This window comes from Exophiala spinifera, assembly GCF_000836115.1.
Source record: "Exophiala spinifera strain CBS 89968 unplaced genomic scaffold supercont1.3, whole genome shotgun sequence".
Taxonomy (NCBI): Eukaryota; Fungi; Ascomycota; class Eurotiomycetes; order Chaetothyriales; family Herpotrichiellaceae; genus Exophiala; species Exophiala spinifera.
In genome coordinates, this window is record NW_015622515.1 from 1,046,349 (window position 1) to 1,070,155 (window position 23,807).

A 23,807-nucleotide genomic window follows, 5' to 3' on the forward strand; every position below is an offset into this window, starting at 1 on the left:
TACACGCTATGACGTTCAGCAGGACCCAAGGAGGGGACCAACATAGATTTATGACAGGAAAATCGCGAGATTACCACCAATATTCTCGAGATCGAGAAGGAAAGTGTCGTGACCAAACAGACTGAGGTCTTCTCCGAGCTCAACATGGGTCACTTGGTGATTTCCCGTGGCACGCAAAGTTTCGGCGATCTCACGTTGCTGCCAGGCCGGAAAGAGGATATCGCTGGCTACTCCCATCACAAGCACAGGATGAGACCGTAAAGAAGCCATACCCCTGACCAGGTCTTGAGGTGGGTTGGTACTAGCTGAACCAGTCGCCTCATCCATGGGAGCCGTTGATTCTTGCTCTTCGTAGTTTTTGGATGGTAGGGTAAGGCTACAGGATAGATCGTTCCGAATCGGCGTGTCGGGGTGTTCCTTCAACTTTTCCAGGTTCTCCTGGCGGCGTAGCTTGGTCTGCTCTTGATGGGCAAATCCGAGGTCAAAAAGATCCATGGCTTTGGACACATATAACAGTGAGTTGGGGTCGTACTCCAGCGAAAACTTCTCGCCTGCATGATCAAGGTATGTTTCGATAAGGAAATCCGGACACAATGCAGGCTGCTTGCTAGGGTCTGCTCGTCGACGTCCAAATCTGTTCTCCCATTCGGGGCCACTTCGATAGGTGACCGTGGCTATCTCACGAGCAAGTTTCATTCCAGAATGGGGCGGAATACTGTCGTAGTAGAATCCCCTGTTCCATTTGGGGTCCATCATCAAGACCTGTCGTTGGGTATGCCTCATGGCGATGCTGTACGGATGACTTCTAGCACACCCAGAAATACTGACAATCTTCCCTACCCTATCGGGAAAGTGCACGCCAAAAGCCAAACTTTGCATGCCCCCCATACTTGCACCAACACTTGCATAGAGCTTCTTGATTCCTAAACCGTCCAACAATCTTGCTTGTGCCCGCACCATGTCGTCCATGGTCAAGATGGGAAATCTGGTTGCATATCTCTGACCGTCAGAAGGATCAATCGATGAAGGCCCCGTCGAGCCAAAGCATCCTCCTATCACATTGGTGCAAATAACAAAATACTTGTCAGTGTCAACTGGAGCCCCGGGCCCAATGAACTTTTCCCACCAGCCTGGCTTCGGGTTTGTTTCGGTGCTGTGCGCATGGCTAGATGCTGACAAGCCAGTATGCAACAAAATGGCGTTGGTCTTGTCTGCATTTAAAGTGCCCCATGTTTCATGTGCGATATCGAATTCTGGTAGAATGCCACCCCAGTCCAATAGTAATGGCGTGGGGCTGTGAAAGAGCATGTGTGTACCGCTTGTATAGGAAGGCTCTGGCCCTGATTCAAGAGACCTACTCTGCAACGCAGCTGTCTTCTGTTCTTGGGCATCGAGGCAAGGGAATGCCATGGCAGGGTTGGATGGTTCGGCAGGCTCCCATACAACCTGCTCTTGACGAGCCGTAGCCTGCGCATGGTGTCGCGAACGGGTATGTAAACTTGCACTTGTAATCTGGCTGTTGCTCGCAGCGTTCGACCGAGGCAGTCTATGTCGGAAAGGCGAGGTATTCGTAGTCAAGGATCTGGAGCCTCGACGGAGCAGGCGAGCAGCTATTTGGGCACCACGAGGAGTCGACATAGGGGACGGCGGTGCGGTATTGGAATCGAGGTGGTAGAATTGAGGACGAAGCCTCTCTTCAAACTGGACGACGGATTTTGAGATGTAGGCTCCATTTTCCCCTCTAACATATTTTGGTGATGCGTGTGTCGAAGTAGAGGCGAGAGACTGAAATCACATCATCATTCTCCAATCAAATGTGCTGCAGATCTTGATCGCTCAACCTGCCGCACTGGGGCCGCGAATACGAGTACGGACTCGGGCATTGCACAGGTTAGCCAAGCCACGTTTGTAGGCCCTGAAATGATATCTCTACCAGGGAAGTCTACACAGGTAGGGGTTCATGTAGGCAGGGCAAGCTGAGCGATCTCTTCAAAGGTGCACACCGCATCTTGCACCGTACTTTAGTGCTTAAAGTCAATGTTCAGGGGACTGGACTTCTGGCTGAGGGTCAATGGGGGCGCGGGGTTATCCCCTGAAGCCCAAGGAGATGCATATAGTTACCTCTGGTACTGGCTCCAGTGCCTAGGGTTGGAACCTAGGATACCTGATACCTGGATGCAGCTAAATGGCCCTTAAAAGAGCGTCAACCTGTATGCCGGACTCCCGCTACTCGGACATCTTTTGCCGTCAGAATCAATAATGTGCTGGGGACAGTAGTATCTCCAGAACCATGAGAATGCCTCCGATGCCCTAAAAAAGCTTGTTTGGGGGAAGCGAGGCCTAGTGAGCTCCAACCCCCTGTCAAATGGCTATTGTAGACTATAGTGCGAGTTGTAATTTGGTGGGCCTTTTCATGACAAGAATATCGCAGTCGTCGTAATGTCGCGCTCAAGCATATGATCCCTGTTGCTGTTTCTCCATCTTAAGTGCGTCCTCTCCTTTAATTCTTCCTGTCTGATCTGCTCTGATTGTAGAACTGTCGTCTTTCACCACCCCCCTACGAAGTCTCCGTCTCGACGATTGCGACCATCCCTCGTTCCGACGGTATTTACCTTCAGCGCCATGTCCGCGATCTCCAACACCCAAATTTAAAGACCATGTGCAAACCATTCAATCCTTGAAAGGTTGAAGTACCGGTCTTCTTTTCGGGCTCGGGCGGTCGCATTGAAGAGAGTACACGGTGTTCTGTGGGAGATCGACTGCATCCACTGTTTTCACAACATAATTCCTGCGCATTTTCCAGCCGTAATGAGAAAGCCTAGCAAGGCCGCCTTGGGGTCGAGATTAAACATGACATTTTCAACCAATACGAGACGTATTGCCGCAGTTGCTGTGGCTCTTGTCATACTGTTCCTCCTCCTGCGGCCGACGTCATCGTCCTCATTCGATTCTGACTTGATCCATTCGACAGCTCAATCGGCAGACCGGCCTTCTAGATCATATCCTCCTCCGAAACCCGGGCAGAAGTCTACCTCAGAAGAGAGCGCGCCGCGAGCCCTTGTCTCAAAGCCCTTGCGAGAACGCCTACGCTACCATTTCCCATACGATATCGAGAGCAAGTTCCCCGCGTATGTATGGCAGACGTGGAAAGAAGGCCCCGGGTCCGGCAAATTTGAAGCAAGATTAAGACCGTTTGAAGCAACTTGGACAACGTTACATCCTTGGTTCGTCCACGAAGTGGTCACAGACGACGCTGCCGTTCACCTCATCAACTATCTGTATGCATCCATACCCGATGTGGTCGAAGCTTACGAAGCTATGCCTCTGCCAGTACTCAAGGCTGATTTCTTTCGTTACTTGATCTTGCTCGCGCGGGGTGGTATATACAGTGATATCGACACTTCAGCCCTAAAATCTGCCACCGAATGGCTTCCCGAAAGCCTCGACAAGTCTCAGATTGGCCTCGTGGTCGGAATCGAGGCTGACCCGGATAGGCCAGACTGGAACGAATGGTATGCTAGAAGAATACAATTCTGCCAGTGGACGATCCAGTCTAAGCCAGGACATCCTGTGTTGAGAGATATCGTGGCCACTGTCACCGAAGATACCTTGGCCATGAAAAAAGCTGGCCGTCTGCAAGTGGGCAAGACTCCCGACAAGAGCATCATGGAGTTTACTGGCCCTGGGGTCTGGACCGACGCTCTGTTCTCATATTTCAACAACAGGGATTTCTTCGACTTTAGTTCGCGAACATCAAATATCACCTATTCGGATTTCTTTGCCATCACGGAACATAAGAAAATTGGCGATGTCATCGTGCTGCCAATTACGAGTTTCAGTCCAGGAGTCGGCCAGATGGGTGCTGAAGGTCCAGATCACCCTATGGCGTTTGTAAAACATGAATTTGACGGTACGCTCCCCTGCTTTAGCAACCGCGAGGTTTCAAGACTAACAAACCTGCAGGATCATGGAAGCCAGCTGACGAACGTATGAACAGCGTATAGAGAGTCGTATGCGCTTTCTGAATTGTACACATATATGTTTCATTGTGTCGAAGAGTCTTGGGGACTTCTAAAGCATAACAGAGATGTACGCTTGTTACGTAAGGGTAAAGCTACCGTTGGAACAACAGTTGGCGGACTCCCAAAACCCAATGCGCACGCATGCGCGCACCAAGCGTCCGTGCGTTGACGAAAAAAGGCGTTCTAGGTTCGGGCACAGGGCAGCATCAATGACGGCAGATAGCATCTGCGGATCTTTTTTAATTAACCAACCTGATACAATATTGATTGGCAAAGCTACGGAGTATTGAGCAGGAATAATGAACCTACAAGCACCTAGTTATCGTTCTATGCCGCTCCATATTCTCCAATAAACGGAGGTAGCTTCGTGTCACGGGCAAATAGGTGTGCGGGAAGCCTGATCGCCTAAAGCTGCATGTGAGTTGGATCAAGATCCTGTTGCGTCTGGTCCTGTTCGTACTTGTATACCGCGACATACAAAGCATCTCTGGTCCGATAAGGACTATTGAGGGTCTAGTTCGAAACCCATCTGCTGATGTCGATTGAATCTACCAGCTCAAGGCGAGCAACTGACAGACTCGCGAAGAATTGCTTACAATACTTGATTTCCAACGACTAATGAGGGCGCTTTCCAAACGCGATTGCTCTCGGGTTCCACAAGCGTAGACCGTCTGACGCTCAGGCTTCAGTTGGTGCCCATAAGTCACTCGTACCCAAACTCGAGAGTTAGTGCCCCATCGCCAGCCTGTATAGTGCGAGTATCGAAGTCGCGAGCCTGCAGCCTCTCGCCGCCCCGCGCAGGCTTCCCCCCCCTGTCTAGTGACGCTTTGCTCTGCTCTTTTCAGATAGTCCAACAGTCTCAACATCCCGCTCTTCGTCATCTTTGCTCCTTGTGTTTCAAACTCCACTTGGCGAGCAGCAAGACTGGAAAGTGTGTTGTCGTTGTGGTCGTTGACTGCTGAGTGATTGCCTTTTCTTGATTGTGCTGCCACGGCGCGGTGGCTTGGATCGGCGGCTGGCTTTGCCCACGACTGCGCACTCGTCCTACCGTCGATCTCTCCGTCCCGCCACTATCCTTCTTCTCGCTCAATCTATATCTTTACGCATCCGCCTCCTGAATACGTGGTCGCATGAGCGCATTCAGATACTTGCCATGTTCCAAGGCCTGTACGGCACCCACGACTGAGGAAGATGCGAATTGGTTGCACAGATGAGCACAGCGACGCTTCAGCCGTCGCAGCAACAGCAGCCGCCGCGAGCGGCCTCTGCTCAAGGTCACAGACAGAATTTGCGACCCAGTAACCCGCAGAATGCCAGAAGTGCCTCCCATCCTCACCCAAGTCGCCAGAGCGACAAGGACCCGGTCATCGACCGACCCGATACATCTAAGGCGTGTCGAGTAATGCCTCCGGAGGAGATTTCAAAAGATCCAGAACAGAAACAGTTGGGACAGTCGTCAAGACACTTGAAACTCAGCGATTTTGAGCTGATGCGGACTCTGGGTATGAAATTTTGTCGCCTTGCGACCAATTCTGTGAAGCTGACAGACCGTTGTGCAGGGACAGGAACATTTGCTCGTGTTTGGCTTTGTCGATTTGCGCATCCTCAACCGCCGGATAGGGACAGAGTTTTTGCATTGAAGGTCCTGAAAAAGGTCGATGTGATCAAACTGAAGCAGGTTGAGCATGTTCGCAACGAGCGTGATGTTCTTGCTGCCGTCGCAGGGCACCCCTTCATCACCACCTTGATTACCTCATTTTCCGACGACACTTCGCTATACATGCTCCTGGACTATACGCCCGGTGGAGAGATCTTCTCATATCTCCGACGAGCACGTCGGTTTCCTTTCTCAACCGTTCAATTTTACGCCGCTGAAATCACCCTGATCTTGGCCTATTTGCACGAAGTACAATTTGTCGCATATCGAGATTTGAAACCCGAGAATATCTTGTTGGACGTAGACGGCCATCTGAAACTCGTCGACTTCGGCTTCGCTAAATACCTGCCCCCAACCGCCGATCAAGCATCCCCCAATATCCCCAATCAGAACCACCCCTATGCGAAACCGGCATCAGAACACCCTGAGCCACAGGCAAGTGGAGCAGGGGTGACTTACACTCTCTGCGGCACACCAGAGTACCTTGCGCCTGAGGTGATCCGGAATACTGGCCACGGGACGGCGGTCGACTGGTGGGCGCTGGGGATCTTGGTGTACGAAATGCTCATCGGGCAGCCACCCTTCTGGGATCAGAATCCTATGCGTATCTACGAGCAGATTGTTGCTGGCCACATTCGCTTTCCGACGTCGCACGCATCCCAGCCAGGACACCGTCACAGTCTTCACGTTCCTAGGGCGGCGCGTGATTTTATTCTCGCGCTCTGCAAAACGGATCCCACGCAACGGTTGGGGCAAATCGCAGGGGGCAGTAAACGTGTCATGGAACATTACTTTTTCGACGGTGTGGATTGGGATGAGATCTATTACAGGAAACGAAGAGGTCCCATCATACCTCGAGTCGAATGGGCAGGAGATGCGGGCAATTTCGATGAGTACCCTGATCCTGTTGAAGGCGAAGAGAGCGAAGGCGGTCGGGGCAGGTATACTGACGAATTACGTGAAGAATGGGAAGCTGCTTTCAAAGATTTTTAGCCCAAGTGCTCTTCCAATGTGGAGAGTTGCGATCAACACTGGCTTTTTGGGTTGTGCCAGAGTCGACATGGGATAATGATCTTTCCGTCATCTTGTTACTAGGTAGCTTTGGGATTTATGTTACAGGTCATGGGATTTAAGGAACTACCTGGTGTTTGACTCCAGGGAACTGTGGAATGAGCAACGACCCTCGCGAATTCGAGCTCGAGGAAGTGCTGGATACTATTACTTTGCGATTACTTTGTGAATGTCACACTGTTGGGGATAGAATGTTGAACAAAATCAACCTATGGACGATGCTCTGTATTAATGAAACAATAGAATCGGATGACTGGAAGCCCTCCGAGATTTACGAAGTAGAGAACCTAGGGTAATGAGATAGGAGACCGATACCTACCTGATGCGAAACTCCATTGCCCGGTCGGTTCCATTCAAAGACCTATCGCGCTATTCCGGCCGCGAGGCTGCGAGGCAAGGCTGTCCAATGTAGAGCAATCAAGCGATCCATTGGCCGCGGCAGCGGACAAACTACGTAGTTCACAAACAGCATCATCTCCATCCATCCAACGGAGATGCAGGCAGTAGATATTATTCTTTCCAGCACCATTTCTCTCACTGTTCCTTTTGTTTCTGCACTATCTTCCAGCCAGGCTACGGGCCATTTTCCCTCTGCTGCCTCTTCTTCTCTGCGACTTTACTTTGGGTAGATGCCCTGACCCTTTCCCCACGGGTACATCATACCACATCCTCCTCGCCGCTCTGCAACGACCTCTGCCGTTATGATGGCGGCTGCACATCCAACCCAGGATCAAATCTCACAGGTGGTTGCAATCACCCAAGCAGATGATTCGGCCGCCAAATTTCTGCTCATGGTGAGGATGAAAAGAGATCGGGACTGAGGAGATCACGCTGAGGCCAAAATCGCAGAAGAGCAATAACGACGTCAACGCCGCTATAAACGCCTACTTCGAGGATCCGGTAGGCTCTTTGAAGGAGCCAGTGAGTCATCTTTACGGCAGTAGAATTACAATGCTGAGGATGTATAGCCGCCTGCAAACCAATGGCAAGAGCAGGATAATGTACCATGTAGGCTAAATGGTCACTCACGGGGAGCGCGCTTGATATTCGGTTGCTGAGTTGAACTTTCCGTATAGTTGCCGATGATTCCAGCATGGGAGGCATGCCTGCTTTGTCTCGCCCACCCTCGCGAGTCGACGGCAGCAGATCCTTCGTTGATCTGTCGGCAGATCACGCCGCAGGTACACTTTCTGCTCGTTTTGAGTCGTGTATGCGGCCACTAACGCAACGATAGCCAATTCGAAAGATGCAAAAACCTTGAGAGAACAGGAGGAGCTGAACGACCCAGAAATTCAACGTGCAATGGCCGAATCCCTGCGTCAAAACGGGCCAGCACAAGAAAATGGGATTACTGGCACAGGAGCACATTTTGGACCGGCAAATAGAGACTATTATGACCCTTCTAATTGGGCCCTCACCACCTTTTCTACAGCGCGGGAAATTATCGATCACCCTCCTCCCTCAAAGCGACGGCGTATTGATGATCAGCCAGCCTTCCTACGAGGATCCAAAGAAACGGACTATCTCGCTCCGCTCTTAACCATCTACCACAGTATCCCCCTAGCTCGGGAAGCTTTGCTAATGCCAGGTCTCAAAATACACGCTTATGGCCATGACGATAGTTGGTGGTCAGGCACAAATGATGAGAACACGAAATCGTTATCTACCGATAACAACCTACGCGTCGACCGAGATGACTGCAATGTACTCGCCGAGATTCAATGCTTGATGGCTTTCCTCGACAAAACAAATCGTGCTTATGGCAGCGTTGATGCACTCGCTGATCTTCACCGCGTGAGGAATAACAACGATCCTTCTTCATTTGTTCGGGTGATGCAAGCATGGAGCTCCGCGGCTCTGAATCAGGATCCAAATGAGCAACTGACACAGGTCTTCACCTCCACTGCCGTGAAGGAGAATGGTCCCGAGAACAGTCGACAAGAGGAAGAAATGGTCTGCGTGGAACCATACGTCAATCCGTCACTTGGTCAAACCCTTGTGGATGTGCTGGACAATACCGTCTGGAACGACGAGAGGGGGAATATCGATGATGTGTGGATTGACCACGCGGCTGAGATTTTCACAATACGCGTTCGCGATCCCGATACTGGTAAGAGTGAAATGAACTTGCACCTGGATCCTGTATGGTACCCGGATCGCTATATGCAAGAATGCAGGGAGGCAAGCATGCATATCAGGAAAGAATTGCGAAAAATCCACTGGGAAGTTGAGCAATGCACAACAATACAGAGGCGCTGTGACGTGTTAAGGATGCCTGACAACAGGGTCCTCATGGTTCGGGACGTGCTCAATGCGGCTAGTAAAGCATCTCTAGGCGTGGCTGGGAGGAAACCAACCTCTGATGCACTGTATGGTGGTCAGGACAGCATGGGCATGACCGAAGATGCTGTGAGTTCTCGTGAGGTCGAGGACGTTCGAACCGAGCTTCAACTTGTCCTTCAACGTATTCAGCAGAAATTTCAACAGCTCGAATCGAGAAAAGCCCAACTTCGGCATACAATGCGCCAGATAGCGGCCCATCTCACACGGCCTACTTCAGAAAGCCCGGATTTCCCGCGGAGGAAGTATACTTTGCAAGGGGTATCAACGACAACCAATATCACCTATGTCCGCCGACCGAACCAAGACCTGCTACGACTCAACGACGACGAATCTTCAAGTGAAGACCAGGAGGGCCAATGGTGGAAGATGGCATGGTTGCAGGAGGAGAGCAGTACAGTGCCCCTAGCACCTGTAGCGGGGCCTGTCACCCGTGAACAAGCCCACAATGATCCAACCACAGCAGCTGCGGGCATTTCAACAGAAAGGGAACAGTCGAAACAGTATACTGTATCCAAAGTAAGCGAAAAGGATGTGCTTGAAGCGGTGAAGAGTGCACATCAGTCCGTCCTGCTGGTCTACGCGACCGAGAACGCGATGAAGTTCAAAGGCACTGAACTGAGCCTTCCTCTCCGACACTTCGTGGATCGTGACAATCAGGCATTTGCCGAGGAACTCCGAGAGGAGGAAGCCACACTGAGCAACGACTCTGGAGATCACGAGCTCGAAACCGAGTTTGAGGATGTACCTTTGATTGATCAGACCGGGTCGAGCAGTTCCGTGCGTGAGTTTACGCCAATGTCAACCTCAAGTCCTGGAATTCGTGACGAAGAAGGACAACCGTCACCTAAGCGAGCAAGAGAAGGGGACAGCGGTTTCCACCCAGAGTTACCACCTTCATATGAAGAGACTGTAGGCAGACCAGAGATGCAGGAGCGAAAGGGAAATAAGATTGGCTTCCATGCGGAGCAAATGCTGCAGAAGTATGGGACGACGGATAGCGCCACCGATATCGACGAGAAAGCCAATCCAGAGGGCGACCCTGTGCGTCTCGAGCATTCAGCATAGAAGTTGTCAAGGATCGTGGGTTACACAGAGTACGGAAACTTCCACAGACTTTTCCACCCGGTATTACACCGCGATGTCTTCAGGCTTAAGCAGGAGACCATTTGAGCAGAAATATTTCCCGAAGGCCTGAAAAGGCTGGCGGAGAGTCAACAGTCTACATGACATGTCTCATCACGACATCTGCTGTGAAGTGACGCACTTCTATACGAGATAGAAATGAGGCGGGTGGTACCTCTGCCTGCTCGTTGTGGCGCACACACCTCCAGAATCACTTGGTGTGTCTAGAGTGTCTCATTACCTCGTTAACTTCCTGACTCGTTTGCGGCGAAAGGCACATAATCCGTCGGTCAATCTTCTCCGTCTAGGAGGGCACGTAAAGTCGATGCTCGGAGTGGCCTTCAGTGGGTGGAACGACCTGTCACGACGAGGACAGACACTTTTCACACAGTAACGAGTACAATACTTCCTTAGCCGCAAGCCCCCAAGAACCGGGAGACCAAGGCAGCCATGTAATGCGGCGACAGGGCCAGGGCTGCCACGGAAATGCAGGTGTCATTGCCGGGAGCCTATCAACACGAATCGACAGCACATTAATTACTGTTAACGTGAGCAGCCCGGGAAGAGGCACCCTCCCCGGTCTCCATCCTCTGACATTCCACCCTGGCACCGTGCGCCCAGTGTGCCGGCACTAGGCCGTGTATTGGAGGACGCCTGGCTCCTGAGATACAGTAGTGCCCTCGGCTTGCACACTATTGCTGTCGAAAGCACTCTGAAAGCACGACCTGCGTCAGCCTCTTGGGGAAGCATTCTATGTACGCAGCGCAAGGGTCACTTGTTCTTGGTCTGCAATTGTGCCCGGCGACGGATCGAGCTAAGCAAGAGTACGGAGACTCAGACTCGTAGCCAACTAGTCCATGGGTTGATACGCCTGCGGCAGGGAGCCACCCTTCCTCAGTCGACCATGCCATCGCCATATCCCTATCTCCATCCTCATTGCTGTCGCGCAGCCTGCAGACCCCTGCAATTGGGCCCGAAGCTGCTCATGCCATGCTGCTTGTTTCCTGACCGGGGGCACAGAGATGCGTTCTTGAATCTTGAGCCTTGCTGCGGTGGGCACAGAGCAAGCGGTGTCTGCTAGTACTTGTACAGCAGACGATGGCGTCGACTCCGGAGAGATCGACATGCAAGGAACACCATGGCCTTGAAAGTCTGCTTCTACTTCGCGAAACCTGAACCGCTTTCTTTTCTAGAAGTCTGTCACCGGGCTGCTTCGCGACCTTGACCTCCCAGGGTTAAATGGTGTGAAGCCCTATGCCGGCAAAACCAGAACAAACCCTTGAATCCGCCACAGGCTAAGAAACCGGCTAGTGAACCCACTATCTGCTGGAGTCCGGGAGGAAACACGGTAGCTCCAACAGTCACGAAAGGTTGAGGCGATCGACTGGGGGCTCTCAAGAGTCAAGACTCACTAAGCTCCCTGTAGACTTAGTGTTTCCAGCCCACTCAGTCACTGGTAGCGTGATGGTGAGTATCTTCATTGGGCTTATCAAGGTCTCCCTCAGCTTAGTCTGGCATGCTCGGGATGGCCCATCAGTGGTTGGAAGTCGTCGGCCCTCGATCTCCAAACCTAGAGCAGTGACGACAGCTGATAGAGACGGCATGTTTGGAGCCTGTCGAATAGAATGGCAGAGATGGGCATGGGAGGCGGCATGTCAGAGATGAGAGGGGACATGGTGAAGGGGACAGGTTGAAAGTGAAAGGTGTGGGATGGAAGACTATCTTGTCTTGTCTCTCTCATTCCCTGTCTCTCCCTCTCTTCTCTCCTGCTATCCGTCTTCTCACAACTCACCCTCCCCCCCACCTTGTCCTGAACTCCTACTGTAGAACTATCATGGCGCAGGGTGTAGCCTAATCCGCCAACCGATACCGAGGACTGGAAACAGGATCCGGGATAGCTACCAATTGTTTCGAGTTGCCTGGGCATCCTGACAAAGTCTAAAGGCTCGATGCAGACTCCGTAGTACTAAATTGTTAGTCGGCCGGTAGTCAAGGGTCGGAGTGGGAGGTGAAGACGCGAGGTACTTAGGGAGTTGTACTGAGGATCAAACAGTAGTTTCTTATTGGTATGAATGCGCGAAGGGGAAATGTTGGGCACCGTCGTGATTCATCCAGGCCTCCTCGTGCTCGTAATTACGGAGTAGAGAAGCACTAGGTAGGTAAGTTACCCAAGTCCATGTCGGTATGTCGTTTCCTCTACCTCGACGAGAGAGCATCAAGTCGAGGATCGTGTCCATTGAGTAGGACTAAGTTACTGTGCGACTTATCTCCCTCCCTCCCTCATCACCGGCGGCAGTGCCCAGCCAGACATGTTGACTTATCACCACGCACCACCAGGACCGCTACCACTCCTTACTCCTGGTCTACCAGGCTACCTCCATCCGTCCCATCCCTGCCATTTACCACCAACACCCCCTCTCTGTAGCTGCTGGTGTTCGCTGCACCCATGGCTCGATCTGTCCCCATGTTGCCATCCCCGTGTGGTCTGATCTGAAAAGAAAACGATTTGTCTCACGTTTGTTCCTCAGTGTTGATCTGCGATTTGCGAGCATTGTAAGCAGGTGTATCCACTGATCATCCTCCGCGTTTATCTAGATTCTACTGGTACTGCTCCCTTGTGCGACTGGGAGCGTTATGCAGGCCAATATCAGGTCCGAACCTCTCTCCCGGCTACCAACAGCCTTTCTGACATGCAGCCTATTTAAGCCCTGGCCGCCCGACCCCCCACCATCCGCCGCCCGCGCGATCGCGATTTGCACTGCGAGACTCAGAGACTTGGGTGCGGCCTGTCCTGGCTGTCCACCTAGAGGCTGGCTCCATGATGCTCGGGCCCGTTCTGCAAGCCACCGCAGCGCCGGATTGGCACGATTGCTCATCCTGGCGAATTGCCAAACACGGGCCTGTTCTGGCTTATCGGTCCTATCGACTGGGCCACTCGACGCCCGCCAAAATACTCCCCGTCCCAAGCACCACTACGAATCATCCCTCCCTCTTCCTTCAGCCTCTCCCTCTCCTCGTCGGGGTCTTTGCTCTCCTTTCGCGCTCGCTGCTGCTTAGCTGGTTTTGCCCCTACTCCGTATCTGCCTCTCTCCCTCTTGTCTCCGGATTCTTACTCTTTCCACATCTCTGGCCCGTCGATTTTTTCAAAAATCACCGTTACGCTTGCGCGACGCCCCCCAAGAGACGCCGTTGAGAGCTTTATTTGACGCACGATAAATCCTCGGTCGCGTCTCCCCATTGGCGACCCAGACACTGACTTGGTCGCGTGTGGAGCCCGCTATCAGTGACTGGTGTCGTTTTTCAGGTACCACGGCCACGATTTTGTTGGAATGAGAACATCCTCCCCATCCCGACACGACCCATCCACCATCACCAAATCGCCGTTGCACTTGGTCGCCATCGCCCCGGACAGCGTCGTGGACGACACGTTGCGACAAGCCACTCCATCATCAAATAACGACGAATGCGTAATATGAGTGCGTGTGCTTCAACCGCGTGTACGTTGAAACCGCCATTTCGAGCGCCTTGAAGGGTGTTCGTCGCAAGTTTTCTCTAGGCCGCATCCTCTGCCACCTTGTCCGGCCAGCCATAAGCCACTTCGCCTTGATACGATCTGAAACTCTTCAGCGAGCGAAGAGACCTCCCATCTGGCACCGTGCGCGTCGGACGCGTGATAGGCGAAATCAGTTTCGGCTGTTTCTTGCACTTCAGGTATGAGCGCAATCGCTTTCAGCCCTCTGGAGAACCGGCTACATCCGACACCGTATAACATGCCGATCCATCCCACCGGTTTGGATGCCATGTCGTCCGAGCGACGCATGTCAACGGCCAACGAAGGTCTCATGGCGCTCCCGACGGTCATGTTGCGCCGTCTGCCCAAGAATACAACTCCCGAGGCTGTACGGACAATGTTACTGTTTGCGAAAGACCTCCAGGACGCAGAGATAGTCCCCAACGAATACGAAGATGATGCAGGGTTCGCAACAGGAATCGCGCGCTTCGGGTCTATGGCTGGGGCATCCGAAGCGCAAGCCATGTTGGATGGCAAAGCCAACACTGCCGGGCAGGCGAAGATGATTGTTAATATCATCTCAAATCACCCCCTCGCATCCATGGCCCGGCGGAATACGATGGACCCTGCGACAAGCCGCAAGATCGCACAGTCCCGATCGCCACCACTAGCTAATTCTCAAAGGCCATCGAGGTTCAACGGCACATTCCAGTCGCTGGACAAGTCATCCCCACCATCGGTTGGATCACCACCAGATTACTCCTCCGCCGACGCCGTGCCAGTGATGCCGATCGTGTTCTCTCCTCAGTCACCAATCGCCAGCATGGTCACCGACCGGTCTCGGGTCAGTGGGAAGAAAGTGATTGACGAAGATGGAGGAGATGACGATACTGGAGAATTGCTCAAAGATCCTCTGGCGTACATTAACAATTCATCCACGGTCAATGCAGGACGGAATTCGACGAACCAACGAATTCCCACCTCCGCCTTTCAGTCACTGTCCCTCAATACCAACATGGGTGGCATGACGAACGGCTTTGCCTCTCCTCGGTCCGCTGCGCAGAGTCGGACGCCAAATTCTCAGTTCTCTCCAGGAATCGGCTCGAACGGTTCGTATGGATCTTCTAGCCAGCCCTATCTACGCCACAACTACCCGCCCGTCAATCCGGCGGATCAGAATCCCCCGTGCAATACGTTGTACGTGGGTAATCTACCTATTGACACTTCTGAAGACGAGTTGAAGGCCATGTTCTCAAAGCAGAGGGGCTACAAGAGACTGTGCTTCCGGACCAAACAGAATGGACCCATGTGCTTTGTCGAATTCGAGGACATCTCCTTTGCCACGAAGGCTTTGAATGACTTGTACGGAGCTCAACTGCACAACAGTGTCAAGGGCGGCATCCGGTTGAGTTTCTCCAAAAACCCGTTAGGTGTGCGTTCAGGTCAACCCGGAAGCTCCAACCCAGCGACACCACTCAGTGCGACGGGGCCGGTTAATCTCGGCGGCTTCAGCAGCCTTGCTCCTGGCGGGTTCACAACTGCGAACGGTCCACCGCCAGGACTGTCCGCACCCCCAGGCTTGAATATGACACCGCCGGGCGCCAATGGTACTCTCCCGCCTGTTTTCGTGAATCAGGGGTTTCCGGCTGGGGCCGGAGGAGCGGCAGCACACCCGAATCTGCGGGCCATGGGAATGAACAACAGTCCGGCGAACCCAAACATTGGAGGCATGTATCCTGATTATATGCTTGGACGTTAAAGGGAGTACCTACGAAGAAGTGCGCTGGTTTGATCTGTATCATGAGACGGGAGTGGAGGCAAAGTCGTCCGACGGTGCATTCATCACGAGGGTTGAATTCCCGTGAACGGCAATGGCATCATATTTACTGCTAGACTGGGCTATCAAGCGACCAGAAGCACTTGGCGTTACGGTGGATTGGGTTTTGTCCTTCCTTTCTCTTTTTGCGTATTTGGCTATTTATCACGAGATTCCCCTTTCAGCGGACAGCAAGCAAAGTCAGATGGGCAAGCAGGCAAGCGACACGGCGTTTCATATCACTATCACGCAGCAGCCGGCAGTTGACAGGGCTGCAATGGGAAGGCATGAACACAGGATGGGACGCTGAACAAGGCACAGTCATTCTTGAAGGGGTTATTCAGGCATCAGAGTTTGTTTTTGTTGTGGCATTAGGGGGAAACGATACTTGGAGCATATATATATCTACCTTAGGTATACGCACCATCTGCCGGTAGTACTGCATGACATGCATTTTTTCTTTTTGGCTCAGGTAGGTATGCTCTGTCCGTACTTATGATATGGATTCGTAAGCAAGACATTGAGGAAAGACAGGCTCAGGGCATGAGGGGATGGAATGGCGGGTTTCTGTTGCAGGGCGAACACGAGCTGAATCGCGTAGAGATAGAAATCTTACTGCCAACAGCCAGGAACTCTTTGCCTCCCGAGGAATATGCATGATAATCAGGGATTCTCATGGGCAATGGGCACGATGCACTGGCCACTGGTGTATGGTGTTTCACCCATGATCCTGGCATCGCTTGCAATACTTGCTTGGTACAATTTAGCCTGGTTGTTATCGCTTCAAGCTGGTCTGAGTCTGAACCCCAGCGAGCCTAAGGTGTACAAGTACCAAAGGTAACTAACTAGCGAGCCTCTACTCCATATCACAGGTGGGCAGAGCGTAGGGAGGATTCATAGGCCGTGTCCACATCAGCCAAAATGTCTTCTGAGACTGTCGGACTGTCCAGTGCCCAGGCTCGCATCGGGCACCAGCCAATCTCGCTTGATATCGACCTTTACCGGCCTCTCCAGGAATACGAATAGGAACAACATCGTCCACTCCGTCGTCAGGATCAGGCCGGTTTTTCTGGGAAGTTCTTCGTGGTTTCTTAAAACTATAACTTACAATATGGACAACAAACTTTTCGTGCCCAAGTGGGATCTACCGTGCACAAGCAATACTGACTAGTATTCCGTGTCCGTACAGCACTTCAATATCCCCAGCACTAGTTAGTGGTGAATTCGTGTCGCCTCGCCTCCAGATACCCTGTCTGAGCAGCGTTACGTGGATGGGTATCTCCCCTTTGCTTTATTTCCCTGACGTTCTGAACACTCCCCAATCTTCAGTGCTCGCCTACACGTAGATACAATAATTTCTGCTCGGTGCTGGCGAGCTCCTCCGTACTGTTTCAATGGTGGCCAAGTCGATGTCACTTTGGCCATGCCCCTGTCTAGAGCTCGGTCTCTATTCCGAAGTCTAAGCGCGAGTAATGCGAATGTGCACGCGAACTCGAACGACAACCGCCAGGGCAGCATCGGCACCAGCACGAGCACCAGCAAAAGCAAATCGACGGTGCCGGAACACGATGAAGGCGAAAACGGCGGCAGCTCACTCGTTTCCAACCTGGGCTTCACACTTGCGAGCATCACCACCCGCCGACGGAGCAGAGCAAAATCGACTGGGAAAGGAACCGGCGAGGGCACGCTCGATGGATGGAGAAGCAGAGATCGACTCGGTCTGCGGGATCAGCGGCGAAGCCAGCCAGACCTACTAGACCTCGTCAGCACTGGCGACGGCTCCCCCAGACTGAGACAGCGACAGAGGCAGCCGAGCGACGTCCAGGCCAATGGCAATGGCAATGGCAACGGGGACGACGCCGGGGACCAGCAAGGAACTGCAGCGGCACCGGCACCGGCACCAGCACCAGCACCAGCACCAGCCACACCTACGACGCTCTCGTCGCCTCCTCCCACTTGCACTTCCACACCCGCCCCAACCGAGCCGGACACGCCAACGCCAGCGACCGAACCCACCTCGTTTTCTACACATACTCCTACTAGTGAACCCTCCTCGACTGCGCCTGCGCCAGCAAAGACGGCGTCCATCAATAATCTTGCTGTCTCTACAGCTGCTACTGCTGCTGCTGCTGCCGCCATCGACAGTCCCTCGCTGGATCCTCGATTCTCATCACATCCTCCGTCTTCTGTCCCCACGAACCTCCCCCTCGTCCTCGTCCAGCGACCCTCTATTCCGAACGTACCATCCCTGCCCCCAGCTCAGCCATGTCCTCGATATGATCCTCACGGAGCAATGCAGAGAAAATTATGGGTGAAGCGGCCCGGCGCTTCCCCGACCAGAGTAGAGGTTGCCGAGGATGATCTGGTCGACAGTGTCCGCGATGCTATTCTGCAAAAATATGCCAACTCGCTTGGCCGCAGCATCGATGCCCCCGACATTATTCTGAAAATCATCAGTCGCGAACAGGGAAACAAGAACGTCCCGCTGGAGCGTGCCTTGGGCCCCGAAGAACCCATAGGCACCACCCTCGACTCCTACTATCCCGGCGGCCAGACTGTCGACGAAGCCCTCGTCATCGAGGTGGCCTCTGCCCGGCGGACGCCACGACCATCCCCTCGGGGCGGCAACCACCAGATATCCTACATCTATCAGGACCAATACCGACCTCCCGACGATGCGCGAGAGTACTTTCCTCCCATGCCCTTGCACTCTCCTCACCTCTCGGCCGTTGCCCACCCGGCCACTGTTCAACACTCCATGTCCGTCTTGACCACGGGCCAGCTGCCGCCTTTACCAAGCCCCGGATCACATGGGCGACGGCACGGCAGGCCAAAGTATGGCAGACAACATACAAGCAGCCCGACCATTTTACACACGGTCCAGCCGAATGGGCAAGTCATAGGTGCGTGGGGGTCCGTCTGCTCCGATAAGATATACTGACACACGGAAAGAATCGAAGTCGCAGATGAATGGCACGATTCCTGCCGCTCCTCCCCTTCCTACCCCTCCCGCGCAAGGTGACCACAAGCCATCAATAACACCTCCCAACCGAGGTTCGTCTCCACATCCCGGGCAGAAGCAAAAGCAAAAGCAAAGGAGGAACCTGGTCAGAAATCGCTCGTCCAACGGTGATCCCTCGTCGACGACCGCCAAACCTGCTTCGGCGGCTCTCCTGGACGGTACCGTCCCTCCGATCAATGTGCTCCTGGTCGAAGACAATGTCATCAACTTGAAATTGCTAGAAGCGTTCATGAAGAGACTCAAGGTCAGATGGCAGTCGGCTATGAACGGCAAAGAGGCAGTGGCCATGTGGCGAAAAGGCGGATTCCACTTGGTTTTGATGGACATTCAGCTTCCGGTCATGAATGGGTTGGAGGCTACGAAAGAGATCCGGCGACTGGAAGCTGTAAATGGGATTGGTGTCTTTGGCGGAAGTCCCATCGACAATCAACCCAAGATGACCCCATCCACCGGGACTCCGGAAGAGGCTGATGTCTTGCCTGATCGAAGTCTTTTCAAGAGTCCGGTCATTATTGTGGCGTTGACGGCCAGCAGTTTACAGAGTGATCGGCATGAGGCTTTGGCGGCGGGCTGTAACGACTTTTTGACAAAGGTGAGAATTTTGTGACTGGTCTGTTTACTCTCTGCTAACGGTGAGATAGCCGGTCAACTTTGTATGGATGGAACGTAAAGTCACCGAATGGGGCTGTATGCAAGCTCTGATTGACTTTGATGGTTGGAGAAAGTGGAAGCAATACGCCGAAGAAAAAGAAAAAGAAGACCCGGCGAAGAAAGCAGCCGAGGCAAAAGAGGAAAAGGCCAAGGCGAAGGCAGCACTGACGGCCATGTTCTCTCGACCACCACCTAGCGTTAAGAAGGACAGTGCTGAGAGCACTGGATCAGGTTCTTCAACATCGAATACAGGTAATGTCAACCGCAGTACGACACCGTCTCAGAATGGCACGGCAAAGAAAGCCAGCGGTCCAGTTACTAGTACGACTGGGCAACCTCGAGGTCACAGAAATAATCGAAGTGTTTCTAATGGTGGTCGAGGGGGTTTAGAGAGTATGGCGGAAGAAAATGGAGTTGAGTCGTGACGTGTGGTAGCGTGATATATTTAACATTCATCTTGAGAATACGAATCTTATTTTTCTCTTTTATTTTTGTCCTGCTTATGTACATGATGCATCAGGCAATTGTCGCTTGCAAGATGTGGCTTGGATATGAGAAGCATCCCTGATTTCGGTGTCGATACGGAGTAGGTAGCTAGGTAAAGTACCTTGGTTTCAGTACTGGGAAGAACCTGTCTGTGGTTGGCGGTACAGTTAAGTACCACTCTCGAGCAATTCCATCATCAATCGACGAGAACTTGAATATTGGTTCCTCGTACAGAAGAACCTGATCTACGCCATGATATGAATACGGGCCAGATTTGAGGGCCAAGGGGACTTTTGACTTTTTTGTTTTTTTTTGTTTTTTATAAAAAGAAAAACAAACGCCAGGTGGGTGGGTAGGTAGGTGTGTGTAGGTAAAAGGACACCTGTGTGGGTAAAACGATCCAAATCAACTTCTCTTCTGACCGACTAGTTAGTTAGGTGCCTCAGCTGATGGCACGGAGACACAAAAACCGTCTTGTGGCGATCCAATACCTCACGTCTCACACACACACACACACACACACACACACACACACACACACACACACACAAAAACCAAACGTTTATTGGGGGTGGAAAAAAGAAAAGGGGAATTAAGTGTCAAAGATACATAGGTATTTTCTCCCACATCAACGCACACGACGCCACGGCTTCGATTCATCGTCACAAGTTGTCGGTGACGCCGGGTTCGGCCTTTTCCAGTATCTCGACCAGCTCCCTCCACACCTTCTCCGAGGCCCTCTTCCCGTCCTCGCTCCGGACGAACGAGGACAGGGCGCCGTCGTCGACCTCGGCGTCGGTCATGTACCTGCCGTGGCTCCCGGGCCCGGCGGCGGCGGCGGCCAACAGGGTCCGGCTGCCCACCTCGGTGGAGCGGGCGAACAGGAACTTGAGGACGGTGAACCTCAGCCCGCCCTCGCGCGCGAGCTCGGAGTGGCACAGGCCCGGGTTGAGGTAGTTGACGGTGACGGCCGGTTGTTTCTCGGTCCGTCCCTTCTTCTCTCGCTTCCGCATCCTGTCCACCATGGCGCGGATGACGAGGACCTCGAGGAGTTTGCTCGTCGGGTACCGCTCCCTGAAGTTGGTCTTGGACTGGTCGTCGAGCGCGTCGAAGGTGTTGGCGTGGTCCGGGTCGTTCCACTCGGGGAACTTGGTCATGGCGTGCACCTCGCTCGAGACGACGGTCAGGGTCGGCGTGGTCTCGAACTTTTCCGCCGTGGCGCGCAGCTTGGGCAGCATGAGGAAGGCGAGCAGGAACGTCGACAGCACGTTGACCGTGATGGTGCGCTCGTGGCCCTCGACCACGTCCCACGTGAGCTTGGCCACCCCGGCGTTCTCCATCAGCACGTCGACCCGCGCCAGGTCCGCCGTGGCTCGTCTGGCGAACGCCCGCACCGACTCGTACGACGCCAGGTCCAGGTGCCACACTTCGATCACCGACGGGTCGCAGTGCGTCGTGGATTCAATGTCCTGCTTCGCCGCCGTGCCTGCGTCCGTGTTGCGGACGGCGAGGATGATCTTGGCGGCCCCGAGCCGTGCAAAGTGCCGGGCCGCTTCCTTGCCCAGCCCCGTGTTGCTTCCTGTCACGATGACCGTCTGGCCGGAGAAGGACGTCGTTGGGTACGGGAGTCGCACGAACCGCTGCGTTAGTATTCCGCCCATCGTGAGGAAGTAGTAAATATATGGATGGAGAGAGAGAGACAGAGCGGTCTCAGTTGCGTTTTCCGAAGGATATTGGTCGAATTGGGTGGATTGACAGAGGGATATATATATATATGTACCCCAGTACAACAAACCCTGAGTAGTGAGTACTGAGCACCGGGAAGTCATCTGGGCTTTATATACCTCACCTACCGCTGACCAGGTTACCACACATGTAGCAGGCATGATAAACCCCCCCAGGCAATGGGAGATAACACGGGTTTTGCAACATCCGAAACCCCATCACTCCGTCCCATTTTTCTCTCTCTTTCTCTGTTCTCTCAGTCAAACTCACAGGTTACTTAACCCCGTGTGGATTCCGGCGTTCGGACCCTGGGTCCCAACCCTCCGTTGCAGAAATTAGAATCATGTCAAGGGTGGCGGTACAGTTTAGTCTGTCACGCTTGGGTGAAATGAAGACCAGTTCACGACAGTTGCCTCTGTTTGCCTGTGGAGGACGTAGGTAGACCAGGTCTAACGTGCTGTGGGAGGAACGGGCTCGGGACGTCGTCACATACCAACGCTAGTCTGCATCGAGAGAAACCAGCGAACTTGGGATCCACCGATGCTCGCGTACGCGGGGCCATTGGTGCCCTTCTTAACACGGGCGTTCTTCGTGTCGCCCGTGGTCGGGGATTTTCACGTCTTGCCTCCCTCTTTCTCACGGTCTCCTAACGCCGTTGAAAAAAGGGCGACTGACTACGGCAAGCGACCCTAAAAAAGTTGGGTTGGTGTGGGATCTGAGCCGAGTGAGGTGGAGGTCGCCGGAAGAAGACAGAAATGGGAATGGAGAGAGAGTTGTCGATTCTAATGCAAGTACAAGTACGATTAAGAGCGCCAACGTGCGACCGTGTGACATCATACCACAAGGAGTACATGTAACGTTGTTCAACACCATTTGGCGCAGTCCTTTATCGCTGAATACACCTGTACGGAGTACAGACCTATATATACTCTAGATGCTCTAGATGTTCGTAGCTGGCAGAGGACGAGTACGACTGACTGTCCCCCATACAGCCAACCGCCAATAGTGCAAGCAATACCTAGTGTACCTACCTCAGACCAACTAGACCTCATTGAGTAACCGCGCACGGTAGAATCGTTGATCCAGCGGAACCTTACAAATGGACCTGGGGATATACGCGATTTAAGGGTCCGGTCAAAAACAAGCACGTCACCCTTTTGTCCAAGATCTACTCGTACAAGTACTTCTGACACTACATACATAAGACTTCGAGAGGGGTAGGTAATATACCAGGTATATGACTCAGGTAGCTTGCCGTCTCCCATTTGACGTCTGGACTACCTACCTGTCTTTACCAAGACGACGTGATAGAATAACCCAACAATCCCACAATAGGAAGATAACTCGTAGACCACACCTCCTGAACGCGAAACGACAAGCGAACGAATGCAAAAAATGGCCCCCTCAGCAACAACAACATCATCAGCACCATCAACTTCCTCCGATACAACCCTCACCGAGACATTCACCTATTCTACAGAAACACACAGCTTCAAGGTCCGCTGGACGTCACTGGGCGAATCATCCTTACCGCCGCTGATCTTTGTCCATGGCACACCCTGGTCTTCCCGCGTCTGGCACGACTACGCACAATCCTTTGCCAGATATTTCCACGTCTACCTGTTCGACAACCCTGGTTTCGGCGAGAGTCCCCTTGGCCAGCCACTTCCAGGCAAGCAGGACAAAATCACCCCGGAGGTGGCCCTCGACGCGGACCTGGCGCAACAGTCAGAAGTCTTTGCTGCGTTGTTCAAACACTGGTCACAGGATTGGTCGACCCAGAAGAACAAAGCACATGTCGTCGCACACGACCACGGCGGCCTCATGAGCCTGCGCGCAAACTTACTGCATGGCTGCGACTACGCGAGCCTGTGTCTGATCGATGTGGTAGCGCTTGGTCCGTTCGGGCAACCTTTGTTCAAGCTGGTCGCGGAGAACGTAGGGGTCTTCAATGCCTTGACCGGTCCGGTGTTCGAGGGTGTGGTCGAATCCTACATCCGGGATGCGGCGCACACCGACCTCAGCCAGGAGACCATGGAGATGCTGAAGAGACCGTGGACATCGAGCGATGAGGGCAAGTCAGGTTTCGTCAGGCAGATGGAGCAAGCAAACAGTCGGAGTACAGCCGAAGTCGAGGGAAGGTACTCTGAAGTGGGAAAGAGGATGCCCGTCAAGATCATCTGGGGAAAACAGGATAAATGGATTCCCTTTGAAACGGCAGAGAGGCTGAAAGAGGAGCTGAATGCGAGGGTTGCAGTGCTCGTTGACGGGGCCGGACATTTAATCATGTATGATCAGCCGGGGAAGCTGGGCGTCGAACTCGGCTGGTGGTTGAACAGTGTGACCCATTCGTGAAGGCTGGATGTTTCTACATCTGTTGC

General features: G+C 53.1%; 8 protein-coding genes across 8 annotated transcripts; 6 read left to right on the forward strand and 2 right to left on the reverse strand.

The window, feature by feature from the left end:
* Positions 1-48: 48 nt before the first annotated feature.
* PV08_04127 (homoserine O-acetyltransferase) lies at positions 49-1,638 on the reverse strand (the record flags this gene model as incomplete). Its single annotated transcript, XM_016378476.1, has 1 exon — positions 49-1,638. One exon carries the CDS (start codon positions 1,636-1,638, stop codon positions 49-51), a length of 1,590 nt encoding a protein of 529 aa, XP_016237153.1.
* Positions 1,639-2,808: 1,170 nt separating this feature from the next.
* Positions 2,809-4,004, forward strand: PV08_04128 (uncharacterized protein; the record flags this gene model as incomplete). Its single annotated transcript, XM_016378477.1, has 2 exons — positions 2,809-3,910; positions 3,964-4,004. 2 exons carry the CDS (start codon positions 2,809-2,811, stop codon positions 4,002-4,004), a joined length of 1,143 nt encoding a protein of 380 aa, XP_016237154.1.
* Positions 4,005-5,232: 1,228 nt separating this feature from the next.
* On the forward strand, positions 5,233-6,672 carry PV08_04129 (uncharacterized protein; the record flags this gene model as incomplete). The annotated part of the gene is made up of 2 exons (XM_016378478.1): positions 5,233-5,524; positions 5,582-6,672. 2 exons carry the CDS (start codon positions 5,233-5,235, stop codon positions 6,670-6,672), a joined length of 1,383 nt encoding a protein of 460 aa, XP_016237155.1.
* A 782-nt stretch (positions 6,673-7,454) lies between these two features.
* Positions 7,455-10,158, forward strand: PV08_04130 (uncharacterized protein; the record flags this gene model as incomplete). The annotated part of the gene is made up of 5 exons (XM_016378479.1): positions 7,455-7,544; positions 7,600-7,671; positions 7,719-7,758; positions 7,827-7,931; positions 7,985-10,158. The coding sequence occupies 5 exons, from the start codon at positions 7,455-7,457 to the stop codon at positions 10,156-10,158; spliced, it is 2,481 nt and encodes an 826-aa protein (XP_016237156.1).
* Positions 10,159-13,985: 3,827 nt separating this feature from the next.
* PV08_04131 (uncharacterized protein) lies at positions 13,986-15,485 on the forward strand (the record flags this gene model as incomplete). Its single annotated transcript, XM_016378480.1, has 1 exon — positions 13,986-15,485. The coding sequence occupies one exon, from the start codon at positions 13,986-13,988 to the stop codon at positions 15,483-15,485; it is 1,500 nt and encodes a 499-aa protein (XP_016237157.1).
* A 1,480-nt stretch (positions 15,486-16,965) lies between these two features.
* On the forward strand, positions 16,966-19,640 carry PV08_04132 (uncharacterized protein; the record flags this gene model as incomplete). Its single annotated transcript, XM_016378481.1, has 3 exons — positions 16,966-18,445; positions 18,495-19,156; positions 19,206-19,640. 3 exons carry the CDS (start codon positions 16,966-16,968, stop codon positions 19,638-19,640), a joined length of 2,577 nt encoding a protein of 858 aa, XP_016237158.1.
* Positions 19,641-20,363: 723 nt separating this feature from the next.
* PV08_04133 (uncharacterized protein) lies at positions 20,364-21,362 on the reverse strand (the record flags this gene model as incomplete). Its single annotated transcript, XM_016378482.1, has 1 exon — positions 20,364-21,362. One exon carries the CDS (start codon positions 21,360-21,362, stop codon positions 20,364-20,366), a length of 999 nt encoding a protein of 332 aa, XP_016237159.1.
* A 1,459-nt stretch (positions 21,363-22,821) lies between these two features.
* PV08_04134 (uncharacterized protein) lies at positions 22,822-23,781 on the forward strand (the record flags this gene model as incomplete). The annotated part of the gene is made up of 1 exon (XM_016378483.1): positions 22,822-23,781. The coding sequence occupies one exon, from the start codon at positions 22,822-22,824 to the stop codon at positions 23,779-23,781; it is 960 nt and encodes a 319-aa protein (XP_016237160.1).
* Between the last annotated feature and the right edge of the window lie 26 nt (positions 23,782-23,807).